Source organism: Lemur catta, chromosome 13 (assembly GCF_020740605.2).
Source record: "Lemur catta isolate mLemCat1 chromosome 13, mLemCat1.pri, whole genome shotgun sequence".
In the NCBI taxonomy this organism is placed as follows: domain Eukaryota; kingdom Metazoa; phylum Chordata; class Mammalia; order Primates; family Lemuridae; genus Lemur; species Lemur catta.
In genome coordinates, this window is record NC_059140.1 from 65,307,791 (window position 1) to 65,335,468 (window position 27,678).

At 46.5% G+C, this 27,678-nt stretch overlaps 2 protein-coding genes across 3 annotated transcripts in view; both read right to left on the minus strand.

The window, feature by feature from the left end:
* Nucleotides 1-2,692, minus strand: part of CDADC1 (cytidine and dCMP deaminase domain containing 1) — a 35,241-nt gene extending 32,549 nt beyond the window's left edge. For both annotated transcript variants that reach the window (XM_045567129.1, XM_045567130.1), the window contains exons 1-2: nucleotides 2,490-2,692; nucleotides 1,640-1,734 (exon numbers count right to left, since the gene is read on the minus strand). In XM_045567129.1, coding sequence (XP_045423085.1) covers nucleotides 1,640-1,734; nucleotides 2,490-2,571 — 177 coding nt within the window. In that variant the 5' untranslated portion in view covers nucleotides 2,572-2,692. The remainder of the gene's footprint in view (nucleotides 1-1,639; nucleotides 1,735-2,489) is intronic.
* Nucleotides 2,693-18,245: 15,553 nt separating this feature from the next.
* On the minus strand, nucleotides 18,246-20,514 carry MLNR (motilin receptor). The gene is made up of 2 exons (XM_045567136.1): nucleotides 19,602-20,514; nucleotides 18,246-18,817 (listed from the first exon to the last, which is right to left on the minus strand). The coding sequence occupies exons 1-2, from the start codon at nucleotides 20,512-20,514 to the stop codon at nucleotides 18,468-18,470; spliced, it is 1,263 nt and encodes a 420-aa protein (XP_045423092.1). The 3' UTR covers nucleotides 18,246-18,467.
* Nucleotides 20,515-27,678: the final 7,164 nt, after the last annotated feature.

The window sequence follows — 27,678 nt, forward strand, 5'->3', positions numbered from 1 at the left end:
TAATATTTTTAATAATGTTTTACTGTTTATAAAACATTTCACATAGGAATTGGGGGAGAAAACTACTGCAAGAGATATCATTTTATCATAAATAGTGAATTCCCTCATTTCCTGTGAAAATTCCTCAATGCAATCCCAGTACTGATAGGACAAAAAAATCTAAACTCCTTTGCAAGACATATAATGATTTTTATGATATGATTCCTTCCCAGTCTCCTCCCTCCACCCAGTTTTACCTTCTGGAATGAGTACCACAAATTTCCTCATCCCTCTAAGCTTTTCCATGTAGAGCCCCTTGGCTTGAGCAAATATCTACTCATCCTTCATGTCTCAGTGCAAATATTACCCCCCCTCCACTCCTTCCTTCCACAGAGCCTAGCCCTCAGTCTTAGTAGCATCTCTGCTTATACTTTGTACTCAGCTGTACCATCTAATTGTATCTTAATTAATTGTTTAAATTCCTAATTTTTCTCCCATTAGAAAACAAGGACCACATATTTTCTTCTTTGTGTCTCCAGCACCAAACATACAATTTCATCCACAATAAAAAAAAAAAAAAAAAAGATGTCCAAAATGAATAGGAAAAAAGCAGGTGGTCATGAATGGCCTTCTAGAATATTGTGGGAATTTAAGAATTTAAAAAGTCTTTCTCTGGAAAATCTAAAGCAACCTTTCAGCAGAATTATTGGTAAGCTGGAAAACTCAGTGAGCACATACAGAATATAATTACAATGTTGTAAGAGTGAAATAAAAAACCTTATGTTTAAAAAAAGATGGGAAGGAAAGTATCAAAATGTTAACAGTGATTTTGTTAGAATGGTGCAAATCCACGGGGGGTTTTCCACATCCCCCTCTCTTCTTTTTCCTCTGTTTTCAAAAACGTCTTAAATGCCTCACTTAACCTAACATTACTTTCCACAATATGACTGTAGCTCCCTGTAAAAATTAATGGCAACACTCTAAACTTCCAAAATTACCAAACTGAAATGGTCAGAACTCAGCATCATGCCATTCCAAACATGGAGCAAAATGACGAGAACATAGCACCTTGCTGCCCCAAGGGTAAGAGAAAAAAAAGATGTAGGACATATATACTTCCAATTTATTGGCTTTTATGATTATTCATACTGTACATTCCTAACCCTTTTTGATCATCTCGTTTGAGATGCAAAAAGGAGACTACTTACATTGAACAAGAAACCAAGGAGCATTCATAGATTACCCCTTATAATGGTAGATGTTAACCGGTACATACCAGATAAAATAAGACATAGTCTCTATCTTCAAGCAATTTACAGTTCGGTGGAGAGGGAAAAACTACCTAGTCAAAACACCAACAGTATAAAATTGGGTGATAAATTATGTGGTATAGACAATATTCTTATTAGCCAAACCAACATATAAATACCATTATTACCTGATAAACATGGCACAGTACTGACAAAGTATTCTATTTTTAGATCAGAAAGATGAGCTACCACAGCTATGAGTTACAAGTACCAAGCTAAACCATAAAGATATTTTTCAAATCTTAAGGTTTGTTGAGTTTGGTTTATAAGTGTGACAGAAACTGGAGCAATAAAATCAAATTTTAAACCATTGCTCTTCTAAGAGGAAAAATTACAGAAATAAATTATACCTGAGACTTTGGCCTTTGGGCTTCCGCTGGGAAGAGCTCCATCCAGAGACTGAGCAGAGTGAAAAGGTTGACTTTAGAAAGTCTTGGTATTTGACCTACAAAAGAGAAAGCAAACACTTTAAAATTTTACTAATGATGAAAATAGTAACCAAGCTCAACGCCACTTGGGTACTACAGACTTGGCTCAGCTGCTTTATCAGGCAGCAGAAAAAAAGGATTAGAGAACAAGAGAATCAGCTTTCTTAGCATGAGACACTTTGACCCTCACTTGTGGCAACCTCCTGAGGCACTTTCCAAAGCTGGGGCCCTCCTTCTCCAGCCCTCACCTGGCAGAAAAAAACTGTACAACGAACAACGAATGCACGTGGCTATGGGAATAACCCAAAGTTAGCTGTGAGACGTCCTCGCATCTGACGTTGTCTCGGAACAAGCTTTTCTTTGGACTGTGATGGGGCATTGCTACAAGGGCATTGATTAGAACACGGCCTTAAAAATGCGGTGACCTTCGGAGGTAAAGCAGTCGAAACTTAAGAAAGCGTCACATGCAGTATATTTGGGAATCCAGGTAAAAGTGTGGTTTGGTAAATTTTCAAGCTCTCCAACTCCTGAGATCCTGGTTCTAGGTCCTACAAGAAATAGTAAACGGGGCAATGAGGGAGACTTCAAAAGCCGGTGCGGCAGGGCCGAGAGGTCCCGGTGACCAAGGCGGGGACGTACCCAGGGCGGGAATGAGCTTAAAGGAGCAGCTTGGCAGGCGAAGAGGGGCAGGCAAGGAATCCGGAGTTCAAGGCGGGACACGCACGGGACAGAGCGAAAGGTGGGGTGGCAGGAGCAGGTCTCGGGCACTCACCGGTCATGCTGACAGTCTGGGTGCTGACTGACTGCCTAGCCTCCGCGCCCTCCAGATTTTGCATCTGCCCTGCTTCTTTCATCCCAAGCCTAGCGTCTTGTGCGGCCCAGGAAACCTCTCCCTGTCAGGCATGATCTTGCCCCAGCAGCTCCCCCTCTCGCCTCCTCCCAGCAACTGTACAGCAACGGCCTACTAGGCGCAGCCAGATGACGCCTCAAGCCCGGCCGCCACTTCCGGGCGCCTTGAATGACGTCAGAGCGAGCCGGGGCCGCGGCGGCGTAAAGCTACCCCTTGGGCTGGGACCTGAAGCCCTGAGCTATAAAAAGCTTGACGCCTGTATTTGGTTATCTTGTTTGTCTTGTCTTGAGGGAAGGTTACTAGAGGATTTCTTGGCTCGAGGTCCCAGTTTGCGCAGACTCTGATGAGGTGATGGATGCAGAGAATTGAGAATTTTCGCCAAAGAGCAAATGAAAGCCGAAATGGAAACCTACCTCATTCTGTCATGGTCAAGGTTTTAGAGAACCCAGGGTGGGGGGATGAGGGGGATGGGAGCTCGGAGGTCTAGGATGCTGCTATCATCAGAAATTGGCCAGTGCTGGGGAACCTGGTTCCGTAGAACACAATAGGGACGTTCTGCTTCTTATCAAGAACATGAAGAATTAAGAGGTGAAACTGTAATTGGGAAAAAGGTGAGGGGAGGAAGGAGCAGCAAGTGGCCCCTGAAAACTCTGAGAGGTAGCCTGACATTGTGGGTTTGTGCCTAATGCATTTATTTTATTGAAGTGTCCAGGCACCACTCAAAACGAAGCCCCTCCCTCCCCAGTGACTCAGAGGCCAGTTTCCATCACCAACTCGTTCTGCTATCACAATCTGAAATGCTGACAAACAGCAAGACACAAAAACTGCTCTCAGACTATGAAAGCAAAAGCGGAAAGTTATGAAAGCATATCATTCTGTAAAGTATCGAAGTGAGAATCTTCCTTCAATGTTGATGGTATGGCTGGGGTTCATTTTCACTACTGTATAGTATTTCATTGTAGGTATGCACCACAGTTTATTCGAGTATAGGACATTGTGGCCATCTCCAGCTTTCTTTTCATAAAATAATCTTTTTGGCTGGGCGCGGTGGCTCAATCCTGTAATCTTAGCACTCTGAGAGGCCGAGGTGGGTGGATCGTTTGAGCTCAGGAGTTCAAGACCAGCCTGAGCAAAAGTGAGACCCGTCTCTACTAAAAAGATAGAAAGAAATTATATGGACAGCTAAAATATATATATATATGTAGAAAAATTAGCCGGGCATGGTGGCCCGTGCCTGTAGTCCCAGCTACTCGGGAGGTTGAGGCAGGGGAATTGCTTGAGCCCAGGAGTTTGAGGTTGCTTGTGAGCTAGGCTGACGCCACGGCACTCACTCTAGCCCGGGCAACAGAGTGAGACTCTGTCTCAAAAAAAAAAAAATAATAATAATAATCTTTTTGCCGAACCTATGATAGCTTTGTTTTCTATATTATAAATTTTATTTTTTATTTCTTTTATTATGCATTTTTTCTATTATTATTTTATAACTTCTTCAGTTGACTGTTTAGCTTGTTAGTTTTTAGATTTATTTTTTGCATAAGCATTTAAAGGTAAAATTTCTAAGTATTGCCTTACCAGCATCCCATAAATTCATTATCAGTCTGTATTAATATATTGAATGTTCCCAGTGATTTTTTAATTTGACTTATGGATTACTTGGAAATATGATTTTAAAAAATCCATATGTGAGTTTTTTCTTTGTTTTTCAAAAACTGGTCTTATAGTAGTAAGTTGAGTTTTTTAAAAGTTATTTTGTTATTGATTTCTAGTGTAAAGTTTATATCTAGAGAATATGATCTGTATGATACCAGTTCTTTGAAATTTGTTAAGACTTGTTTTATGGCCTCCATCAACACTGTCCAGTAGAAATTTTTTCAATGAAGGAACTATTTTATTAATATATCTGCACTATCCAATATGTTAACCAGCTTAATCAACAAAATGGTTTTAAAATCAATAAATCATTCTTTATATCATGTAGAAAGAGCATAGGTCGACAACCTATATTCACACTCTAACCATACAAGTAATTTACCAGTTAATTGTATCAGTCAGCCTAGACCCAGTTTGTTTTGGGTAACAAATGACCAGCAAACCCCAGTGGCTTGCCCCAACAAAGGTTTACTTCTGGCTCACATTACATGCCTGCAGCTCTGCTCCTGTGGATTGGCTCTGGGATCCGGGCTAAATGAGCAGCCCCTGTCCTTCCTTTCTTTTATTTTCCCTCAATTCCCCTGTAAGTGACCAGTCTCCCTAGCACCCTAGTTGCCTCCTCGACTTCCCAGCCCTTTTGTCTGCCTCCACTTCCCCTTCCTCCAAGGGGAGGGGCCGTCAAATGGCTTTTTGACTGAATTATCCAGGGAGTGAGGAAGAGAGAAAGAGTTGAAGGAAGATAGGAGGGGAAGCATGGAAGGAAAGGATGGTGGTAATATGTTTATCACAAATTTTCATGAAGACTAAATGATCCTAAGTAGTGCAGTGCCTAGCAAAGAATGGATGCTCAATACCATTCATTATTGTCCCTCTCCCTTTCATCTTTCATTAGCTTATTCTCTACAGATAGCCTGAATCTTCTCTTATCTAGAGATAAAATTCTAGGTCCTATTGGTTGGGAATGTTAGTCCTAGCAATGTATTTAGACAGAATGTTCTCACAACAAAACAAACTGGAGGTCTGTGGAGTTGATCATAAAGACATTGTATCTACAGCTGGCTCTGCTGATACTGGTGGTGCTTGGTGGGGACTGAATAGCCGGCTTGTAGAAGAAACTGCACCTCACACTGAGTTTTGCTCTTGTGTGTGGGAAGGCACTCCATGACCAGTGCCTGGAGATCAGGCGGCTGCAGCACTGATAGGGACTGTAGTGGCAGTGCATCCTTGAGGACAGGATTGGCCCTTGTAAGGTCATTTCGGGCAAAAAATGTGACCATGAACACCACCCTGAGTCTAGAAATTAAGGTTTCTTAAACAGTTCTCAGAAGGCAGTTCCTGGCAGCACTTAAACCCTAAGGAGGCAAAGAGAAGCCTGAAACAAAATCCAGATGCCTTTCAGCAACATTTGCTTTGTTACAGAGGGGAGTGCTGCCAAAGAGAAATGACTTCTCAGGTTTTCCGTGTATTGTCCCAAATGGCGTCTTCAGAAAAGTAAACTTGGTGCCACATAGATTAATGTGCTGCAGAATAAGAATGTCCAGGGAGCCCTGGAAACGTCTGTGCTCCACGAGGTGGGAAGGACGGGCGAGCCCACTTTCCCATGCTCTCCCGGGCTCTCTGCCTCAGGCTGCCTGAGGCCGGTGGGCCGCTGGGCCTGGGCAGCACAGCCAATGTCCAGGCTCCTTTTGGGTCCCCGTTTGTGTGGTGCCCTCTGGACTGTCAGGTAGGGCCGCCTGGGTTCAGGTATTTCTGGATCAGCATCCATAAAGAGGTTCTGTAACTAGACATGTTCAAAATCAACAGAAGGGACCAGAGGGAGGGGGAGGGAGGGGAGGATGGATAGGAGAGGGAACAGGGAGGGAACTACAGCTGATGGAGTATCCCCCATGTGTCAGACACCCTGTGCAACAATAATGACAATAGTAATAATAACAGTATCTGACATATGGAACATTCACTATGTTCCAGGCTCTGTTCTAGGTACTTTGTCTATGTTATCACATTTACTCCTTCCAGCAGTCTTATAATGTGGGCATTATTATTAGCCCCACTTATAGGAAGCAAGATATTAAGTAACTTGCTCAAACAGACATACTTGAAAAGGGTGGTAGGAGCAGGATATAAACGTGTATTATTACTTTGTTTAATACTCACAACAACCCTGATACAGATTTTTATCATCTCCATTTTCCAGATGAGGAAACTAAGGCCCTTGGACCAGCAACATCAGCATCCCTCGGGAGCTGGTTAGAAAAGCAGAACATTGGGGCCCACTCCAGACTTATGGAGCCGGAATCTGTACAAGATCCACTGGGCCAGACCAGCGGGCTCCAGTGGTTCTCCAACTTGAGTATGCATAAGAGTCCACGGACACTATGTTAAAACCCAGCTTCCTGTGTTGCAACCTTAGAGATCCGAATCAGTGGTTTTTAGCAGTAGTATTTTGGCCTTCTGTAGAATGGCTTCTACCCAGTATTTTTTGGTATCATATCATCCACCAACATTAACTGATGCTAAAAGCAAAAATTTTCATACTAGATGCAAAAAATGTCAAAGTTTTATTTAGCTCAGGGGTTGACAAACTGTTTTTTGTAAAGACCCAGATAATAAATATTTTAGGCTTTTTGGACCATTCAGTCTGTGCCACAACTATTCTGTGCTGCTGTAAAAGCAGCCATAGGTGACGTGTAAACAAAGCAGTGTGGCTGTTTTCCAGTAAAACTCAATTAACTCCCCCTCGTTTGACACCTAACTTCAGTGGCAGCAATGAGACCTCGTTCAGAGTATATTTGAGGAATGGGGATTTTAATACCCAGAGAGAGGAAAGGATTGTCTAAAATAGCTCTAAGTGCCTTGAGGTGGAAGAGGACGTTAATATCAGAAAACAATACATATGATGTCTTGTACAAAACCTCAATGTAATTTATTCACATCTACATCATCAGTCTTATAACAAAAGCTGAACGCTATTAGCTTATGTATGTATCACACACAATTCACCTGAGAGACCTAAATAATCTAGAGAGTGACTCTGCAGTATTCTTTTTACTTTGTTTTCCAAACAAATTTCACATTTTATTAGATTGAAATAAATGGCACAGAATTGCTTTTCCTCACAAAAAGGCAATATTTTCTGTATTATTCTTAGATAAATCACAAAACTCTAATTTTTGCACATTTTTCTGCTGGTGCATACACATCAAGATGAGGCAATAGATACATAGTCATGAAAAAAAAAAAACCCAAAGAAAGTACGAAGAGAGAGAAATTGGTTATCAGTATCTGTGAACTCGGTTCTGTCTTGCTCATGAAAGAGTGTTCACGTGTATCTGCTAAAAAGCTGATGGCCCCGTCAGGGTGTCTGCAACAAAGGGATACAAGCCCCACCAACACGTGTGGGGCAACAGCTGCCCACTCTCCCATTCAAACGTTAACTGTTACTTGTTTCTTGCATTCTTTAATGAAGACAAACTCTATGCTGAAATCCTCTCCAGGTGAGCACACAGTGTCTATCACTTTCTGGTAACTTCCTTAAGTATCCACTACAGAGTTTTAACAGTACACTTAGAGCACAACGTACTGGTGCAGTGGCTCAGGCCTGTAATCCCAGCACTTTGGAAGGCTGAGGCGGGAAGATTGCTTGAGGCCAGGAGTTCAAAACCAGCCTAGGCAACATGCTTCTTGTACAGCCTACAGAAACATGAGCGAAATAAACCTCTTTACTTTATAAATTATCCAGTCTCGGGTATTTCCTTCATAGCAATGCAAAGCAGACTAATACAGCATCTTAAAACATTATCTCAGATGTTGTCAATGATTTCTGAACTACCTTAGGAAGGTCTGACTTGTTTGTATATAGTTTGCTACACGTGTCCATCATTAACTGCAGATTGTGTGTTGTATTAAGAGTTATGTTAACAAAGCTACCTGACTTGACCTCTGGTCAGTGTTTGTGGGGCATGTTTTGTGTTCTTCTCAGTCTCCATCCTGGGAAAAATCCAAGGGACGTGAAGCAATACATAAACATTAGGAAAAAGACAAATATCAGGCAGATACAGAGCATCATAAATTGTGGACAGAAGCTCTTTGCCTTTCTGTCTGTATTCCTACTCAATCCTCCAACAGTGAAGCTCCACAGAGTGTGTATAGAGAGTGTGTCTACATTGGTAAGTCACTCTGTACATGTCAGCATGGTGTTACTCTGATACGTTGATCTGAAGATGTCCTATGTCTTCATACTGTAAGAGCTGTAAGGGCTTCAAGCTGTAAGAGCTTTGAGGTCCTGAGTTGAGAATATCTCTTTAAGTTACCAAATAATGTCTTCAACCATTGGGACACTGAGTGTTTATAATAATGCCAAAGGCTAGTTGAGATTCTAGGTTACCTTGGTGAGCCCTGTAGAACTTCCCAGAAAGTTTCATTTGAATATCATGTTTAGAGGCCAAATTCATGGCTTCCTCAAACCAAAAATTATAATAAAATTCACTATTTACATCACTTCATTTGTGAATGTGACACTATAATTCAGCTGCTGGCTCACAAGAAGATGCCGGAAGATTGCTGCTGGATTTTTTTTCACCACAAAGGCTCTTGTTAAGAGAGGACATTTTTAAGAACAATAAATGAAAACACTGAAATAGAAATCTGTTAACATACTGCAGAGCACAAATGCTTGACCAGCTATAAAGCTATCCCATCCATCATGTGTGTCATTCTCTACTTTATTTGTAAAAACAAATGCTTTCAAGAGCTCCACTTAAATTTAAAAAACATCATGCCTACCTGTCTACTGAGGAAGGCCCATTTCCCTCAGTTATCATGCCTTTCTTCACTGCTCTGAAGAAAGGGCAGACATCACACTGTTGAATCCAAAAGGGAGTTTCGGTGACTGTTGGAAAAAAGACCAATTTTCCTCAGTTGTTCCCAATACAACAGACACAGGAAAAAAGAACAATTTTCCTCAGTTGTTCCCAGTGCAACAGGGTTCCCATGACAAACTCTGATTTTCCAGAAAGTTTTTTTTGCACCCTAGCAAGTCACAGGATCTTGAGGTTAAAAGTCCTGGTTCCATTTATTTTAGAATGTAGCCCAATAACTTAAACATGGAATACGCTCCATATTTTTTCCTTGTCATGCTACAGATCCATTTTGCAATCAAGACTGTATATGTAGCCGGGCACGGTGGCTCACGCCTGTAATCCTAGCTCTGGGAGGCCGAGGCGGGTGGATCGCTCAAGGTCAGGAGTTCGAGACCAGCCCGAGCAAGAGCGAGACCCCGTCTCTACTAAAAAATAGAAAGAAATTATCTGGCCAACTAAAAATATATATACAAAAAAAAAATTAGCCGGGCATGGTGGCTCATGCCTGTAGTCCCAGCTACTCGGGAGGCTGAGGCAGTAGGATCGCTTAAGCCCAGGAGTCTGAGGTTGCTGTGAGCTAGGCTGATGCCACGGCACTCACTCTAGCCTGGGCAACAGAGTGAGACTCTGTCTCAAAAAAAAAAAAAAAAAAAAAAAGACTGTATATGTAAAGTAGTAAATGAGCATTTAAGATAAAGTATTCAACTGAGGACTTGCTACCTGGAAATATATTTGTGGAATTCATGTTCATCTTTATTTAAGAAAGCCTAATGCTTGCACTACCCAAAAGAATCTAGTTTTCAAAAATGCACACAGGAGGAGAATTTCAGAATCATATGATGGGCTTATTATATATACAAAAAATAGCTTAAGACTTTCAGTGAAAGATGACATCCTTTGGGAGGAAAATGCCAATGATATCCCTTGGGAAGCTAAGTAACAATGTGAATACACCTTTTATGAGTTGTAAGATTTGTAAAAAAATAAGTGTTCAGTACTTTTGTTTCATGTGTTTAAACAAAACAAAACAAAATGACCTAACAAGTGATAGTTAATAGACTATAAACTGAGGACAAAAATGCTAGCTTACATGTACTAAGGATTAGCACATGCGGGACAGTATACTAAGTACATTGTATTATTATATGTAATACATACATTGCAATAGTTACATAATTAAACATTCCATTATAATACTGCAATGAACTTAGTTTTCAAGCAATCAGTCTTTCTCCCTGTCCAAAATGTGTGGTATCCTCCAAACACTTTTAAGCACTATTTATCGAATGTATCATGTGTCAGGAACAGTGCTAGTTGCTTTACATACATTTAAATATTACTTCATTATCCTTTAAGGTCTCAGTTGTCACACAGAATTACACTTTTTTTCCAGAATAAGACCCCGCATTATGAATTAATTAGTCATTTAACAAAGTTTTATTTCATTCAACCCCTTTTGCAGAAAGAGAAAATAAAGCCTTAAAAAATTGCCTGAGTATACATAAATACCTAAGAACAGGTTATATATACACTAGACTTAAGTTCAACAAATTTTTATTTCACACTGTATTCCAGGAATTTCTTAATCAGACACTGTTTTCTTCAGTTTTATGATTTAAAAAACATCAGTGTAGTTACCCACTGTGGACTGCAAATGGTTGGCACAGGGGTGGTGGGTGCTTTCCTAACTTAGGGAGCTGGGAGCCACAGCAGGAAAGGCTGGCTCTTGGGCAGGTGAACAAGTCGGTACAGCACAGGACTAGCAGCCATGTCCTTAAATCAGCTGCTGAGTTCCCTGCACAAGGAGGCCCCCAAGATTGAGACCCTCTGACTCCCCGTTGTTCAGTGCCCGTTTTCTCTTTAGCTTACCGTCTTCTGGCTCCTGCCCCCAACGCTCTGTTGAAAGGGACTCTCTAGGTTTCTTCCTTCTGCCAAATCCTGTAGCCTTTCCATCACCTATATTCTACGCTGACTAGATTTAACAAATAAAAATAGAATGCCCAGTTAAATTTGAATTTCAGATAAATAATGATTTTTTTGTATGAGTATGTAATACTCACTGAACTTATCCATAAAAACTGTGTTATCAGAAATTCAAGTGTAGCTTTGTGTCATGTATTTTATCTGGCACTCCTACTGCATTCCGTTTTTGTTCTTTGTGGCATTTGACCCCATGGCCCCTGACCTGCCTCAAAACTCTTTTTCTTTGAGTTGTCATACATGCATTGTCTGCTTTTCCTTTCTGCCTGCCCCTTCTGCCTGCTTTAGTGACTTTTGGAGCTAGTGCTGGGATCATCAGGGTATGTCCCTACACCACTCCGTTTCTCTAAGCTTTTTCCTTGCTGGGTCATCTATTCCTGTCACTTAAATCAGTGGTTCTCAAAGTGTGGTCCTGGAGCAGCAGCAGCAGCAAACGCTGCAAACCAGACAAATGCGTATTCTCAGACCCTAATCTAGACCTACAGAACCAGGACTTGTGGGACGGAACTCTGAAATCTGTATTTTAAGAAGCTCTCCTGTGTATCTGATGCAAGCTAAAGTTTCTGAACCGTTGGATTAAGTGATCACTTCTATGCTTTTGACTCCCAAATCTTTCCTGCTAGCCCTGACTTCATACCCAAACTTCTCTCCAATATTTCAAACTGGAGTGTTTTGTAGAATGTTAATATGTGAAAGGGGGAAAAAAAAGCTCCATGGTTAAAAAGGGTTTATATAATATTGCAGCATTTCCTAAAATTACTTTAGTATTGAGACCTATTTCCAGGAGCCTGTGGAACATGTAACAACAGAGCTCTTCCAGCTGGGTGGCTTCTTGGGAAACAGAAAGTCCAGCAGTCCCTCCCCTTAGCCACTGTTTCACTTTCCAAGGTTTCAGTTACCTGCCGTCAACCGTGGTTCAAAATTATTAAATGGAAAATTCCAGAATAAAAAATTCCCAAGTTTTCAATTGAGCACGTTTTGAGAATCGTGATGAAATCTCGTGCCATCCCACTCTGTCCTGCCTGGGATGTGAATCGTCCCTTTGTCCAGGTATCCATGCTATAGGTGCTACTTGCCCATGAGCAGTAAGTAGCCCTCTCGGTGATCAGAGCTGTTGCAGTATCACAGTGCTTGTGTACAAGTAACCCCTATTTTATTTAAAAATGGCTCCAAAGTGCAAGACTAGTGATGCTGGCATATTGTTATAACTATTCCATTTTATTATTAGTTATTGCTAATCTCTTACCATGCCTGGTTTATAAATTATGTATGTATGCATAGGAAAAAACATAGTATATATAGGGTTTGGTACTGTCTGCTGTTTCAGGCATCCACTGGGGGTCTTGGAACATGTCCCCCAAGGATAAGGGGGGGCTGCCATAATCACAGTGGAATTCATTATCTTCCCCTGCTAAATCACCTCTTCCTCTGATAGCCCATTCTTTTCAAATAGCACCAAATGTTCTCCTAATTTCATAGGCTTGAAATATTAGAGTTATGACTTCATTTTTTCTGGTGTCCAATCAGCCTCTGAGTTTTAGGAATGCAGTCACTATAGTGTTGAAAGGGAGACCTGGCATGGCTTCATGGTTCAAGCAGATTATTGTGGCTTATCGGAGTCAAGGCTCAGGAAGCAGCCCCTTCACTGGGACGTGGAGAGCAGCCCACCCATCCGAAAGGCAATTCTGGCTGATCTCAGCAACTAGCACAAGGCAGAAGTCCCAGGGGGCAGGTAATTAACTCCAGGGTTCCCCAGCAGTTGGTCCCAGGTGACATGAGGTCAAGGAATCAGGGACAGAACTCAAGCCCTCATGAGGGGGCTGCAGAGCAGAATAGGTTTATCCTAGAAGAACCAAGGATCAGGGCAAGGAATCAAAGATGCTTGTATTGAGGCAAAGACGCAGGTATTGAGATGTAAGGAAACAAAAATCCCAAAAAACAAAAATAAAACATGTTTTGAAGACCAGAAGACACGACGGAGGCCTGATTATCCAAATGAGCAGACACTGTCAAAGAGGGCGTGGGGCTGTGCCTGGCCTATAGGAGGAAGGACCGGAGCATTGGAGGTGGGTGGGCCGGGCCGGCAGGTGGAGGTTCAGGGGACTGAAGAGCAGAGAGGCCAGGGAGTTGTTACTAGACTGTGGTCCTGAGTTGCTGCTAGAATATAAATGACTTTCAAATGAATCCACTATGCAAACTGAAGGGAAAGTGAAAATAGAAGATATTTCTGCAAGGGAGATCTTACAGTGATGGTTCATAATCTTTTGGGGCGGGGGCGGGGATAGGGTCTCACTCTGTTTACCAGGCTGGAGTGCAGTTGCATCATCATAGCTCACAGCAATCTCAAACTCCTCAGCTCAAGCGATCCTCCTGCTTCAGCCTCCTGAGTAGCTGGGACTACAGCATGTGCCACCATACCTGGCTAATTTTTCTATTTTTTGTAGAGGTGGGATCTCGCCTTGCTGCCCAGGCTGGTTTCATACTCCTGGCCTCAAACGATCTTCTCTCCTTGGCCTCCCAAAGTGCTGGGTTTACAGGCATGTGGCACCATGCACGGCTGTTTTATAATCTTGTCTGCACATTGGAATCACCTGGGGAGCTTTAACAACTATGTTTGGGTCCAACCCCCTAAGATTCTGATGCCATTGGTGGAGTCTCCGTTGATCTGGTTGATTACTATCTAGAATAATGATTCCCAAACTTTAATGTGCATGAGAATCACCTGGGGATCTTGTTAAAATGCAAATTCTGATTCAGTAGGTTTGGGTGGGCCCTGATAATCTGCATTTTAACAAGATCCCAGGTGGTGTTAATGCTGCTGGTCTGTGGGCCTCATTTTCTGTATCGAAGCTCTAGAGCAGTGATCCCCAACCTTTCTGGCACCGGGGACCAGTTTCATGGAAGCCATTTTTTTTAGTTCAACATTCATTGTCTACCTGGGCAAGAGACACAAAGCAGAATAAAATATGGTCTCTGTCCTCAGGGAGCAGGTTACATCTGGTGGAACCAGCCACCTGTGGTGCCAGGGAAGAGTCACACACAACATTGCCCCCAACTATCCACTCCTACTCAATGCTTCCGGTCTGGCTGATGCTGTTTACCCCTCATTACACAGGTGTCCACTATTCTTTAAAAAGTGTGTGTTGTTTTCCTAAGGAGGTGGTGAGCAGAGTTTGCCTCTCTCACCTCCTGGAGCCTACACAGAACAAGGGACATGTAGAGCAATTGGCCACAACGCGTTCCCGTGGAGGCTGAGCTGGCTCAGCGAGGATGAATGTTGCTTTGCTCTGAGAAGAAGAAATGTTGATTTTTGAAGGCTGCTCAGAGCTGAGCAGGGGCTCTGTAGCATTTAGAGTCTGGGCTCTTCAGAAAGTGGGCTCACAATTAAAAGTTGCATCACATCTATGTTTATGTAAAGCCACTTTTAAAACACTAGACCTTCAATACAAAATGCTTTCATATACTGGCAAATGTTATTATGACACGAGTAGAAAGAGTCAGGAGAGGGCGTGTTCAAACTTTTAAACACCATCAACACAGAGCTCATGTGGCTCCTTAAGAATCTGGCACCGGGAACTCTTAGATCCTAGCAGGTGTTGCACGACAGCTCTTCGGACATTTCCTTCAGAAGTGGAAATGTCTCCTATAAAAAAGAAGAGGAACGTCCGTACAGATGGCACGAACCTGAGATTCTGCACTTCCTTCTGATCTAAGTGCTTTTATTAACCTGTGAGCTGAATCTGTGTGAGTGTAGATGACACAATTACATATTTCAAACAAAAAATGCCATTAAAAAGTTGATTGATTTTGACAGTATGACATGGACTAATTTTTCTAGTGTATTTTGTTATACACCCCTGGCCCTTAGTTGCTTGGTAAACATTTGCCACGTGAATGAATGAAATACAAATTCTTCCCCAAAGTTGGTAGGTCACTTAACAAAAGCAGTGTGGCCTGAAGAAGAGAGATGGGGCTCAGAGAGAAGTTGCTAGAATGCCAGTACATGTCTAGGTCGGGGCGGAGGGCAGGGCATGGCCAGGCTATGGCCTCTGTGATGCTTCCCTGGGGAGTGGAGGGAGGCCCAGGACCAAAAACCACAGTCTGCCTGTCCTTCTCCAGTGATCTGGACTCAGCCACCCCAGGTCTTCTCAGGACCTGCTATTTCATAGCCAGTTGTCAGTGCAAAAACAGGCCACGCTCTGCTGGGGTGGAGAACAATTTTAGATCTTAGAACAACTTTTCAAAAATATTTCTGACCATGACTCACAGCAAAAATACATTTTATTTTGTGAACCAGGAAAGACACAAACCAAAACATAATTGAAACAAAAGTTTCACAGCACAGTAGTTACCTTACTACATGGATGCACTGATGGTTTCTGTTCTATTCTTGTCCACTCTGTCCCATTAAAGAAACCTGTGACACACTATGCTGATTTCACAGTCCACTAATGAGCTGAGATGGCACAGGGATCCCGCAGGAAGGGGTGGCCTTCAGACCCTCCGTCTCAGGCACCCTGCGGCAAAGGGAAGGGTGACTCTCCCCACGCCCACACCTGGAAACATGGAGGTCCCAGGAAGGTGTGATGTAAATCCCTGTTTTCTAGAATCTGAACAAAAAAGCTCAAAGGAGAGATCTTTGCTTCCATATCTAAAATACTATATACTTCTCAGTAAGTTTCCTTACTGTGACCTTCCCTGCAGAGGCGGCCACTTCTGATTGCTCCAGAGAGGGACTCCTGTGAGCAGAAAGGCTGTGGCAGCAGTCAGACCTAGTGCTACCAAGAAGAGATGTGCAGAGGCACAAGGCTGGCAGCTCCACTGTCAGAATCCCTACGTGACTGTTCCCAAAGTGTTCCTTACCCCATGAGGTCTTTTTTTTTTTTTTTTTTTTTTGAGACAGAGTCTCTCTCTCTCTCTGTTGCCCAGGCTAGAGTGCTGTGGCCTCAGCCTAGCTCACAGCAACCTCAAACTCCTGGGCTCAAGCAATCCTTCTGCCTCAGCCTCCCAAGTAGTTGGGACTACAGGCATGCGCCACCATGCCTGGCTAGTTTATATATATATATATTTTTAGCTGTCCAGATCATTTCTTTCTATTTTTAGTAGAAATGGGGTCTCACTCTTGGTCAGGCTGGTCTCGAACTTCTGACCTTGAGTGATCTTCCTGCCTCGGCCTCTCAGAGTGCTAGGATTACAGGCGTGAGCCACCACACCTGGCCTCCATGAGGTTTTAATAAGCGTTCTTGGGGAGGGAGGACAGGAAGCTGGTTCTGTGATAAAATAAGGAAATGCTGGGTGAAACACCACCTTTTCAGAGCCTCCAACATGTTGTTTTGGGACTCTCGGGCCAGGAGAGGGATCACACAATGTTTTGTTTCCCTACCATATTTGACCACAGAACCATTTTTTCAAATAATCCCTGAAAATATGTAGAACACAGTGTAGGAACTGCTTCCCCACGTGACTGCGACCTGCTTCTTCCACTCGCTGGGAGAAAAGGCAGATGAGAGACTCCTTCATTCTCGCACAGGTTGAGAACGGGGCCAGGGAGTTAGCCAGGGAGTTGGCTAATAAAATGAAAAAGCAATAGAATTTTGTCAGCACGTTGATCAGATCCTTGTTGTTTATGCATTTGTCACTTATAGATTTAACTATCCAAAAGAGACGGCAGTGGTCTGTGGCATGAAGTAATTTAGATATTCACTGAGGCCGCCCAAACTGAGCTGAAAGGCAACGAGAGTCAATGAATAAACTGGGTTGACTCCAGCTTCCAAGTCTCATGGTGACCTTCTATTTGTCATTGCAACTGTGATGAAGTAGCATTTGTCGCTTTTCTGGCATTTGTGTATTTGAAGATTTCATGACAAATTCCTCATAAATATCAAGAATCTACTGGAATTTAGGTTTGCACTTTATCAATCTGAGAGCCCCAGTAAGGGTCCCCTGTCCGACTGAGCAAGTTGTACCCTGCCCACCTCCAGGGGGCGCCAGTCACACAGAAGGCCGTTTGGAGCAGCCCTCTGAAAACATGTTTTCGCTTTAAACTGTAAAAGACAACACAAAGTTTCAGAGTAGTTGATCAATGTTCCCTTTCACCCTGACTAAATCCATCGTCTCTTGTGTTTTTCAGCAAGAGCAACATCTCAGCGTGGGAGTGAGTGAGGATCCCATCACTGGAGTCAGATTCAGGCCCACCAGTTCCTGTTTGGGAAATATGAGACAGTTCCAGCACGAGTAAAACAGGAATGATGACAAGAAAACTCATCCCGAGCTGAGGCAAGATAAAGCATAGTAAACCTCTTTACAAATGTCATTAATAGTCACCTGGCAAAGCTGAGTCTTGCTGCAGCCCTCTGCCTTCCTGCTTCAATGCCCAAGGTTTGCTACCTCGTGGCCCACGGCCCTGGGACAGCGCCCTGGGCATTCTCGGGGAGAAGCAGTCAGTTGTGCATGCACAGTACTGAAAGAGGAAATTGCGCCTAAACTTTATCATTTCCTCTGAGCCTGGGCAGAGGTGGGGACCCCTGAACATTGGTGCCTACCTGGATTTCCTTTTGCTTACTTCTAAAAGTTTTTACAGCCATAGATAGGCATTAAGTAATTTCTTGGATGAAATCTCTATCCTGGCTCCTTGTATATGCATCATTGTACGTACATCACCCAAAACATAAAACGGAACACGGCCCTGATCTCCGAGACCACAGTTTTGGGGCAGCATCTCTCTGTGTCAGCTGTAAAATAAACAATCCTGTTTCCGAAGAACGACAAAGACTTCCCAAACCTCTCCAGAGCACATTTTGTGACTTGGGATCTCATGATGCTAAAATGAACGTACCTTAGGAGGTACATGATCAGGAAACTGGAAAGGGTGGTACAGTGACATTTCATATTTTTTTTTTTTTTTTTTGAGACAGAGTCTCACTTTGTTGCCCGGGCTAGAGTGAGTGCCGTGGCATCAGCCTAGCTCACAGCAACCTCAGACTCCTGGGCTTAAGCGATCCTACTGCCTCAGCCTCCCGAGTAGCTGGGACTACAGGCATGAGCCACCATGCCCGGCTAATTTTTTTGTATATATATTTTTAGTTGGCCAGATAATTTCTTTCTATTTTTAGTAGAGACGGGGTCTCACTCTTGCTCAGGCTGGTCTCGAACTCCTGACCTCGAGCGATCCACCCGCCTCGGCCTCCCAGAGCTAGGATTACAGGCGTGAGCCACCGCGCCCAGCGACATTTCATATTTTGATTAAAAAAATCATACTGACAATTTCTTAACCAACTCGCACAATCGCAACCCCTCTTTCCATTCTTCTTAACAGCATCTGTTACCCCCTTTCAATCTTTATTTCTCTACACACCTGTTTTCCCTGAAGTCCCAGAACTGTGGGAGAAGGTGACTGGCTCGGCCGTGCTGGTTACCCCATCGTCTTTGCGTTAGCGCTGGTCTCGGTGTAGCCAGCTGTGTCTCCCCCTGTGTCCCTCACAGCGTGCCCTCCAGCGTCCCCTGCAGTGTCCCTGCTTCCGCACAAACCTCCCGGCCTGGACTGTCTAGCGAGCAGCAGTTTCCAGGCCGCTGCTCTATACTTCTTCGAAATGAGGTTGTAGAGGATGGGATTGATGGATGCGCTCAGATAGAACAGTTGCAGGGCAACGATGTTAAAGTACTGAGAGAAGTGCATCATTCGGGAATCTTCCGTGTTTATGTAAATAATCCTGCCAACGTGGAAAGGCAACCAGCACACTATGAATGCCAGAACCACCACCACTGCAAAACAAGACACAGGCACCAGATTAAAAAAAAAGAAAGCATCGAGGATCAAATGAAACCATCTGCGGTAATAACTAACAGCAAAATAAATTAGATAAGACTATATCTAGCCATATGTCCATCCCAGAAAAACTAGCAGGTTGCAGACTGACTGCATCGCTCTTTGCCTTAAAACTGCATATTAAGTTCATATATATGTTAATCAAGCCTGGACATAAACCAGAGGAGCGATTTCTCCTAACTAGCCGTTTTGGCAGGCTTCCTTCCACAAAGCCACTTGAGACACGTTCTCTGCTCTCTGTTGAAAATAATTCTGTAACAGGTCTGCACTATCTTTTGCTTTTTGATGTGGGCAAGGCTCACTTTAGCCTTCAGGATAACTTAATATTAAATAAAAATTTTAGCTTAACGTAATCTACCCCATCTTCTCAAGGGGACTGTGAGTAATCACATCTGTGGCATCTAACAGAGACAGGCAGTTGGATTAAGAGCCTCCAATGATCCATCCTGGATCTCAGCGGCTTTGGAAAAGCCTTGCTGTTCACTGAATCCGGGGATCCTACCTGCAGGGGCGCCCTGGGGTCCCCAGAACACCTGGGAGACCGGAGATGGTTTTCTTTGGAGATGGGAAGTACATGTGCATGGAGGCTGGAGTAGAAATGCAACAGCGAACGTAGCTAGAAGCGGGGCGAGCAGGGGAAGGGGACCCAGAGTTTGCGCGGCGCCACTGGCAGCGCCGACCGCGGGCTGCTGTGTCTGGAACGGAGGTGGCGCCACTTACGCAGGACGCGGACGGTCTGCCGGTGGCCCCTCTCCCGGCCCGAGACGGCCGGGCCTCGCAGCGGCCCGCGGCTCCTCCACAGCTCGCGCCCGATGAGCCCGTAGAGGACGCTGAGGCACAGGAAGGGCAGGAAGAAGTAGGCGGTGGTGACCCACAGCATGACGCGCAGCGCACCCAGCTGCGCGCTGCTCGGCCGGCACTCGCGGCTGAACAGCGCCGCGGCCGCCGCAGCCTCAGGCCCCGACGGCGGGGACAGCGAGGGGGACAGCGAGGGCGCCCCCGAGGCCGAGAGGGGCGGCGGCGAGGCGGGGGCCGAGGGCGTGACCCGCGCGGTGCCATTAAGGTCCGAGAGCACGTAGTTGCCGGGGTCCTGCTCGACGCCCACGAGAAAGAAGAAGGGCCCGGCGGAGAGCAGCGCCACGACCCAGAGCACCGCGATGAGCGCGCGGACGCGGCGCCGGGTGACCAGGACGCGGGCCCGGAGCGGGCGGCAGATGGCCAGGTAGCGCTCGACGCTGAGCGCCGTCATGTGCAGCAGCGTGGCGTAGGTGCAGCCCTCGCCCACGTAGAGCGACAGGCGGCAGAGCAGCTGCCCGAACACCCAGGGCCGCGAGCGCCAGAGGCGGTACAGGTCGAAGGGGAGCCCGAGCAGGATGAGCAGGTCGGACACGGCCATGCTGCCCAGGTACAAGTTGGTGGTGGTCCGCATGTCCCGGTAGCGTCCGATCAGCAGCACGGTCACCACGTTGCCGCTCACGCCGACCGCGAACAGCCCCAGGCACACGGCGGTCACCGGCACCAGCGCCCCCAGGGGAAAGGGCGAGCAGCGGCGCTCGTCGCACGGCGGCAGCGCGGCCCACGGCGACTCCCGCGCGCCCTCGGGGGCATCGCTGCCGTTCCAGGGGCTGCCCATGGGCGCTCCGCGCGGCCGCCGCGCCCGGGAGGGCCGGGAGCCTAGCGCGTGGCCCCGCGTGGAGGGCGCTGCCTTTCCCCCTGGCCAGACGGCGGAGCCCTGTGGCGCCGGGCGCTGGAACCAGCTCTGCGGGGACCGCTCCGAGGCGCCCCCGAGCGGGCTGCGCTCAGTCTCCGCCCCCGGCCGCGGCCCGCCCCGCCCGCCCCCCGCTCCGGTGCAGGCTCCCAGGGCCCTGGTGCTCCCGGGCGCTCCCCGCGCCTCCGCCTGGAATGCCCCGCGGCCCGGCGCACGAGCCCGGTCAGTCCAGGGGAGAGATTGCTGAACCCCACAGAGGTTGGGTACTGGACCCGGCGCAATGGGGCGCTTGTGTCTGTCGGGTACACAGGGGACCTTCTGACGGTCTCGGCTGGCGGCTGGTCCTGAGCGTTGGGGAATGCTCACAGTGATCGCCTGGAAGCCGCAATGCCAAATACTAGGGGGAGAGTGTAGACCAGAGCCCAGCGCCCCTCCGGTTCTAGTCCCGGCCCCACAGCCGAGTGAGTAGCTGTGTGATCGTGGCCCGGTCCGGTGCTCGCCCAGCCCCGCTCTCCTCTTACGTAAATTGGCCGGCGGCGGTGAATGGTGTCGACCACAACATTGACCACATAATTGACCGCATCATTTCAAGGATCCCTGAAATCGGCGGACTGTGAGCATGTTTACTCATTGTGAGGAACAAGACAAATATTTCGTGGACACTAGAGTACTTTCAAACGCGATATGCTGTTCTTATGTACGAAATGTTTTTTTTTTTTTTTCTTTTCTGAGACAGAGTCTCGCTTTGTTGCCCGGGCTAGAGTGAGTGCCGTGGCGTCAGCCTAGCTCACAGCAACCTCAAACTCCTGGGCTCAAGCGATCCTCCTGCCTCAGCCTCCCGAGTAGCTGGGACTACAGGCATGCGCCACCATGCCCGGCTAATTTTTTCTATATATATTTTTAGTTGTCCAGATAATTTTTATTTCTATTTTTAGTAGAGACGAGGTCTCTGGTCTCGAACTCCTGACCTCGAGCGATCCACCCGCCTCGGCCTCCCAGAGGGCTGGGATTACAGGCGTGAGCCACCGCACCTGGCCCGAAATGTTTTATGAACTTAAAAATCCAGACTACTTGTCAACACCAGAAAGAACGAACACTGGGGAAAAGGACAAAATCTGATGCGTGAGTCAGTCCGTTGTGGTCTTAATGACGGTAGCTGACACTGAGTGCTTAGGACGGTGTGGCCCTGCGCTTCCTTGCGAGCTCCTGTCCTGGGGAGCCGAGCGGGTCTCTGAGATGAAACCGGCAGGAAGGGAGACTCCGGTGTGCGCGCCGTGTGGGCCCGTCCCGGAGCCTGCAGGCCTGCGGTCTCAGCAGGCTGCCCACTCCACCCCCTCAGCACTGTCCCCTCAGTCTGTCCTCACTCAGAGCTTCCCACGGTGCTCTTGAGCTTTTCTGCCGAGTCCCACGTCTCTTCGCGTGGGTGAACACAGGTCTGGCAGTTTTCCCACCCATCCTGTTGTGGCTTCAATCCTCAACCTCTTCTCCCGAGTCCCCCCCACTCCTTTCTGGACCTGCCACCTGGACACCGTAGGAACATGCGCACCCTGCAGTTCCTCTCAGGTGCAGGAGCTGTGGGCTTGCAGGAGGGGTGGCTGTGGCCTCCCTCATCGCTGCTGTTTCCAGCTGTCCTATAACAGCTGCGAGTGTGACTGCGCCCACCCCGACCCCGCCCGTTGCTCCCCCACGGCTGTCCCCCAGTCCCTAGAGCCTGCCCCTCTGCTTCCAGCACTGCCCCCGGCAGCTCTCACACCGAGGCTCAGTCCTGCAGTGCCTCGGCCTCCTTTCTACCCATGGCTGTGTCCTCCCCCATCCCAGCCACTCCTGTGGACGCACCTGACACCTCACCGTTGCCAGGGCCTGGGAGCCCTCCGACTCTGTTTTAGTCTTCCCTCTTCCCGACCTGCACCCTCTCTTTCTAGCTCCCTCTCCCTAGGACTCCTCCCCGGGGATCCTTCAACCCCCCTGGGACCTCCATGCATTGCTCCTCCTCCCTTTGCCTTGCCCCTTGCCTGCCCCTTGTCCTCACGTTAAAGCCTCACCTGACTTCAGTCCCACCCTCAGCTCTTCTCTCCATTGGCACACAGTGTTGTGTCCCATTCTCCACTGTGTCTGCTCAACCAGAGCACAGCCACGACCCTGGTTACGTTGGGTTCTCTGCCTTGCATGCTCCCAAATTGCTGCTGAGTCGCTTCACTGGAAACGCATGACCTTTAGTGGGGTGGTTTGTTTCCCTGTCTCCATCCCTACTCACCCTGCCCTGTTCACTGTCTCACCCTCCAGACTAGTCTCCTCCTCGAACCCCAACACCTCCTCCCCGACCCTCACTCTCAGCTGGTGACCTGGCACCATTTCTCTGAAAAAATAGAAGCAATCTGAAGAGAACTTCACATGCTCCCAGTACCCCCTGACACCTCCCCTCTTCTTACCCCAGTGAGTTGGTGGCACTTGTAGCTGAAGTCGGCCCTGCCCCTTAAGCACTCCACTCACCTCCCCAAGGAAATCGACTGCATCATTCTCCCTCCCCACTCACCTTTCTCTCCTACACCATCCATTGTTCTCTTTCTTCGGGATCATTTTCATGCAAAACTTCTCGAGCTTCTATACTCACTGTCTCTACTTTTTCTCCCTCTCCCTCCTCTTTCTAGGCAGACAACATATAATTTCTTTACCTACAGTTGATCTGATTTTGAGCTCTCAGCAAGAGGAGGTGAATGATGTAGGCTGATCAATTGAACAGACTCTCTAGGTAGTGTTCAGTTCTCTTGGATGACATGTTTGTCCTGAAGGGGCCCAGGTGTATGGGGTCGGGGGTGCCAGTGGCTTAGAGGTCCTTAGGAAGCTAGAGCGGAGAGGGGCACTTAGCTTCGTGCTGGTTCCTAGAGTACCTGGGCTGGCATTTGCTGGACTCCAGTTCCATGTCCCCTTCTTGCCTGGTCACCAGCTGCTCTGCTGGCCTTGGAGGCAAAATCCTGTGGCTCATGACTGTGGTTTCTTTCTGACTCAGCTGATGCTCCCGGGAGCACCTGACAACTCCCTTGGCTCTCACAGGCTGGGGACCCTTGAGCCACTCTCATTTTTTCCAGTCAGCTCCATGACCTGATGGGCTACCCAGACTCTGCTGAAGGCCCCCCCCCCCGCCCCCACCACGGTGGCTCTAAGGCAGGCCGACTGGGTCTGCAGCTGGCGTCCACACCTCGAAGGCTCACCCAACCCACCAGACCTTCTCCCTCTCTGGCTCTTCTGTGTGACTCACCCTCCGTTCAGACATTCCCTTTCTCAGTCGTATCTTTTCTCTATAGCTTATTATCAATTGACACTATTTAATTTACTTAGCTATTTATTATCTCTCTCACCATTATGCAGCAGAAGGCAGGCTTTACTCCATTGTGTTCACTGCTTTCCCTAGTGCTTGGCTCAGTACCTGGCACAAGTGAGAATTTAATAAATGTTTGTTAACTCAGGGAATGGATAAGCTTCTGCAGAACCAGGTACCATTATTTCCTTTATAATTCCTAGCAGTTGAGAACAGTAGCCTGATTGTAGTGGGTGCTCAGAGGGTATTCATGGATAATCTAGTTTAAAGATGGAATATGATAGGGAGAGATGGATTCACAGCGGGCTTTTTGATAACCTTGCGACGCTGAGGTACAAGCACGACTTGGCCTTTAGGGTGTATCTGAGCCCTTATTATACTGGATTGGCACTCGCATTTTAGGAAGAAATGGGACTAGATATCTGGAGAACTGACCGTATCTGTTTCCTACTTTGCATTTCTGTAGTCATTCACCAGCTTCCTGACTTTGTGTTTCATCTGGTGGGAGGAAGAGAAAGCTCTCAGTAGACCAGAAGTGAGGACATCCCCCCTCTATCCTACGAGTACCTCTCCACACTAGTGTGGGTAAGAGTGGGTCTAGGTCTGGCCTGGCTACGGCCGTGCGTCCCCAGAAGCAAGAGGTTGGTGTCATCAGTAGACTTTTGGCCCCTGGCTGGAGGCCTCACAGGTTGGCCTTCAGGAGGCTGACGTGGCCTGGACAAATACAAAACTAACGCTTGCTGTGTGCAAGGCGCTGTTCCACGTACTTGCCTATCTTAACTCATTTAATCCTTGACAGCGTCGTAAGGGGGCTTCTTTTAGTAGCTCCACGTTACAGATGAGAAGACCAAAGCACAGAGAAGTTACCCCCCGGTCACTGGGGCAGCTGGTGAGGGTGCTGTCCACTTCCAGAATCTATGGGCATAGCCCACTGTGCCGTGTGGCCTCTTGCTGTAGAAACCACAGCAGCACCAGCCATGGGGAGTGCTATGTATGATCCAGATTCTGCCAGCAAAGTGTCTTCCAGCTTGTACTGTGGGAACAAGATTCCGTGGGCAAATATCTGGAAAGTCTTAAGGAGCATTAGGCTATTTTCATAACTTGCAGTTTACCTGTCAAAACTTGTCAACACTCCACAGGTTTTCTGCTCTTTGCTCCGGAGCAGGGCGTCTGAGGCACAGGTTGGAAAGTGAGCACCCACAGCAGTTGACACACATTTCACAACATTTGGAACTAACCTTTTACAACTGGGAAATTTCACGTGAAGTTCCAGATTTTCAGCACTGTCTTGCAAAATGAGAAGCTGTGGCATCTGTGGGCCCACATTCCCCAAGGCTGCCACCTGGAGACTGGTGCTCAGCCTCCGCTCACCGCCCACGCGGCGGCTGTGGCTTCACACCCAGCCCCTGCCTCATTCTCCTGACTCGCTGCCTCTAGAGCCCGGGCGCCGGGAAATGGCATCTAACTTATTAAAATGCAGAGATGGCAAAGCTGGCCATGGAAACCGCTGACAGAGAAGACCAAGGGCCAGCTCTTTCCCAGCCTCACCCCCAGGACCTGACCACCACAGTGGCCCGGGGGCTCGGGCTTTCCCAGATTTTCTCTTTGCACAGTAGGGACATGGCAGGGCAAATTCAGGCAAGACTGTGGACTGCAAAAATTCCCGCTACCCTGTGGCTGTTGCTTTAGCAATTTTCTGTTGGTCCCAGCTTCTCCTGTGAGGAGACAGACAGGCTCAGCGTGGCCATGATGATCAAGGGTGGGGAAGAGAGAGCAAGCCCCGGCGAGGGTGGCTGGGAAGAGGGTATAGGTCTTATACTGCTTGATAGGAACATCCTTACTGCACAGCAGCTGCCATTGGTAAACCAGGAAACTGTAAAAGGTAATTTCTTCTCCAAGACCTCTGGCTCATCCTAGAAATACTAAGAGTGGGACAGAGCTGATAACTTAGGCCTGGGCAGGCCAAATTATTTAGTAGCTATCAAGGACATCCATGAAATATTCCGCTATAAACTAGGCACATGCCACAGACTGAAGGAGTGGGAACATACCCAGGGAGGTGTGGGAGTTTGAAAAGGAAGTGAGAAGTTGGCCTGTGTCCTTGGCAAAATGAACTTAACGACCAGGTCAATTTTATTGACTCGATGATGCCCAGGATTCTCTGGTCTTATCTGTGTATCAGTTTTTAGGTCTGCCTTGTATTCCCTTTTTAAAAAAACTGACGTGAAATTCACATAAAATCAACCATTCTAAAGCGAACAATTCATTGGCATTCAGTGCGCTTACCGTGTCATCCAACTACCACCTTTACCTAATTCCAGAACATTTCCATCACCCCAACACCCACTCACTATTACTCCGTTTCCTCCTTCCTCAGTCCGTGGCAACCACTCATCTCCTTTTTGTCTCTGTGGCTTTACCTATTTTGAGTATTTCATATATTAAGTAAATGGAACCATACACTATGTGTCTGGCTTCTCTCACTTAGCATGTTTTCAAGGCTCGTCCACACTGTAGCTGTTTCTCATTTAGTCTGATAGCAGATTCTCCTAGTCTGCTTTCTGTTTGATCCTTAGAGGGCTGTGGCTTGTTTTGGATATGAGGAAATGCTTAGCACAATGCCTGGTAAACAGGTGATAATAAATAAATGCTATCATAAATGTACTATTAAAGTAAATTAATATTGATTTCCTTCTTAGAACTCTTAGGGGAGACAGCAGAGGAGAGTGCTCCAGTGTGAGGGCACCAGACCAACCACCTGGATTCAAATCCTGGCTTCATCATGTCTTAGCTGTGAGAACTTCAGCAGAGAGCTTGACTTCTCTGTGCTGTTTATACTTAATAGAGCAATTAAAAGGATTATATGAGGTATCCAAGATAAAACACTTAACATGATGCCCAGGGCACATTGGGTGGTCAGTTGATACTAGCCATCATGATTTGCATGGGTCACATGGCTTCCTAACCCATGCAGTTTTAAAGCCCTTTCTCTTGGCAAATTTCTCATGGTAGGTAGAAATGACAAAAAGTCACCCTGTTCATGAGACAAAAGTCAGCCATTACAGCATCTAAACATTTGAAGGCACCACTCTGAACACTGAGGATTGGTTCTTTTGTCAACTTTTTTTTTTCCTGAGTCTTCTCCCCCTTAAGAGCATTAGGGGGAAAATGATGAGTAAACAAAAGGGGTACTCTCAAGGATACATACATTATCTTAAAAAATATATATGAAAACATAATATTTAAAAAACTCTAAAGATGTGAGGCAACACCTTTTTTTTTGGTGGTAGGGGGTTAGGTTACAGAATCGCTGCTTAGGTTTGGGGGAACCATTTTCTTTTGAAGTCTGCCTCCTTGAGACACCATACACAAGGGATCCTCTTGCAGAAAGAGAATCTGTTCATAATGGTGAGAAGCATGGTGTTTGTGTTGGAAACTAACCCATGGAATGCTCAAACATGGTGCATAAAATTCCTATTTCCAATTCACAGAAAAAAAGAGACGATGTGCAATACCGTTAATCAGCATTATACCCTTCTCAAGGCTGGACTCGTACTCAGTTGCTTCTGTGGAGTGAAGTGACGCTCCTATATCCAAAATGTATCCCCTTCCCCAGACTAAAATTTTAAACTTTTATTATAGCACCTGCAGTTGTGGCAATTAGAGATCCACATTGATTTTAAAAGTAACGAATCCCCAGGAGGAGGTTTGTGAAATGGAAATTTTAATGTGGGATGAGTGAGAAAGAATGTTGGACTTTCTGGTGGAAGGCA